Here is a 345-nt window from a genome sequence, read left to right on the forward strand (position 1 = left end):
TTGTTAGAGAGAAAGAATCAAAACTGTGAGAAGATTTTGTAAATGAAATGTGAAAGAGTTAGATAGCAACTGATATTTTAAGTAAATACCTAATACATATTTTAGACATTTTGAAAGTTAATGTATTTTCCATTTACGTATACTCGTTTTTGTACACGGGAACGAATTGTCACTTACGAGCTTCATAGTGAGAATGTCTGAGCGTCGCAAAGAAGCAGGATGGAATGTGATCAGAACTTGATGGATTCGAACTTATATACGTGACAGAATGAGTCACTTTGTGTTTCTGAAACCACGAAAGAGTCTTTCGAAGGACGCTGTCCTGTCATATGAAAGTTTGTTCAA

The 345-nt window shown here is 34.8% G+C and overlaps 1 protein-coding gene across 1 annotated transcript in view; it reads right to left on the bottom strand.

Moving 5' to 3' along the window:
- LOC119592171 (holotricin-3-like) overlaps nucleotides 1-213 on the bottom strand; it is a 981-nt gene extending 768 nt beyond the window's left edge. Inside the window, exon 1 of the mRNA XM_037940994.1 lies at nucleotides 178-213. Within this exon, the coding sequence (XP_037796922.1) occupies nucleotides 178-186 (9 nt within the window). The 5' untranslated portion in view covers nucleotides 187-213. The remainder of the gene's footprint in view (nucleotides 1-177) is intronic.
- Nucleotides 214-345: the final 132 nt, after the last annotated feature.

The sequence above is a fragment of the Penaeus monodon genome, chromosome 29 (genome assembly GCF_015228065.2).
Source record: "Penaeus monodon isolate SGIC_2016 chromosome 29, NSTDA_Pmon_1, whole genome shotgun sequence".
NCBI lineage: Eukaryota > Metazoa > Arthropoda > Malacostraca > Decapoda > Penaeidae > Penaeus > Penaeus monodon.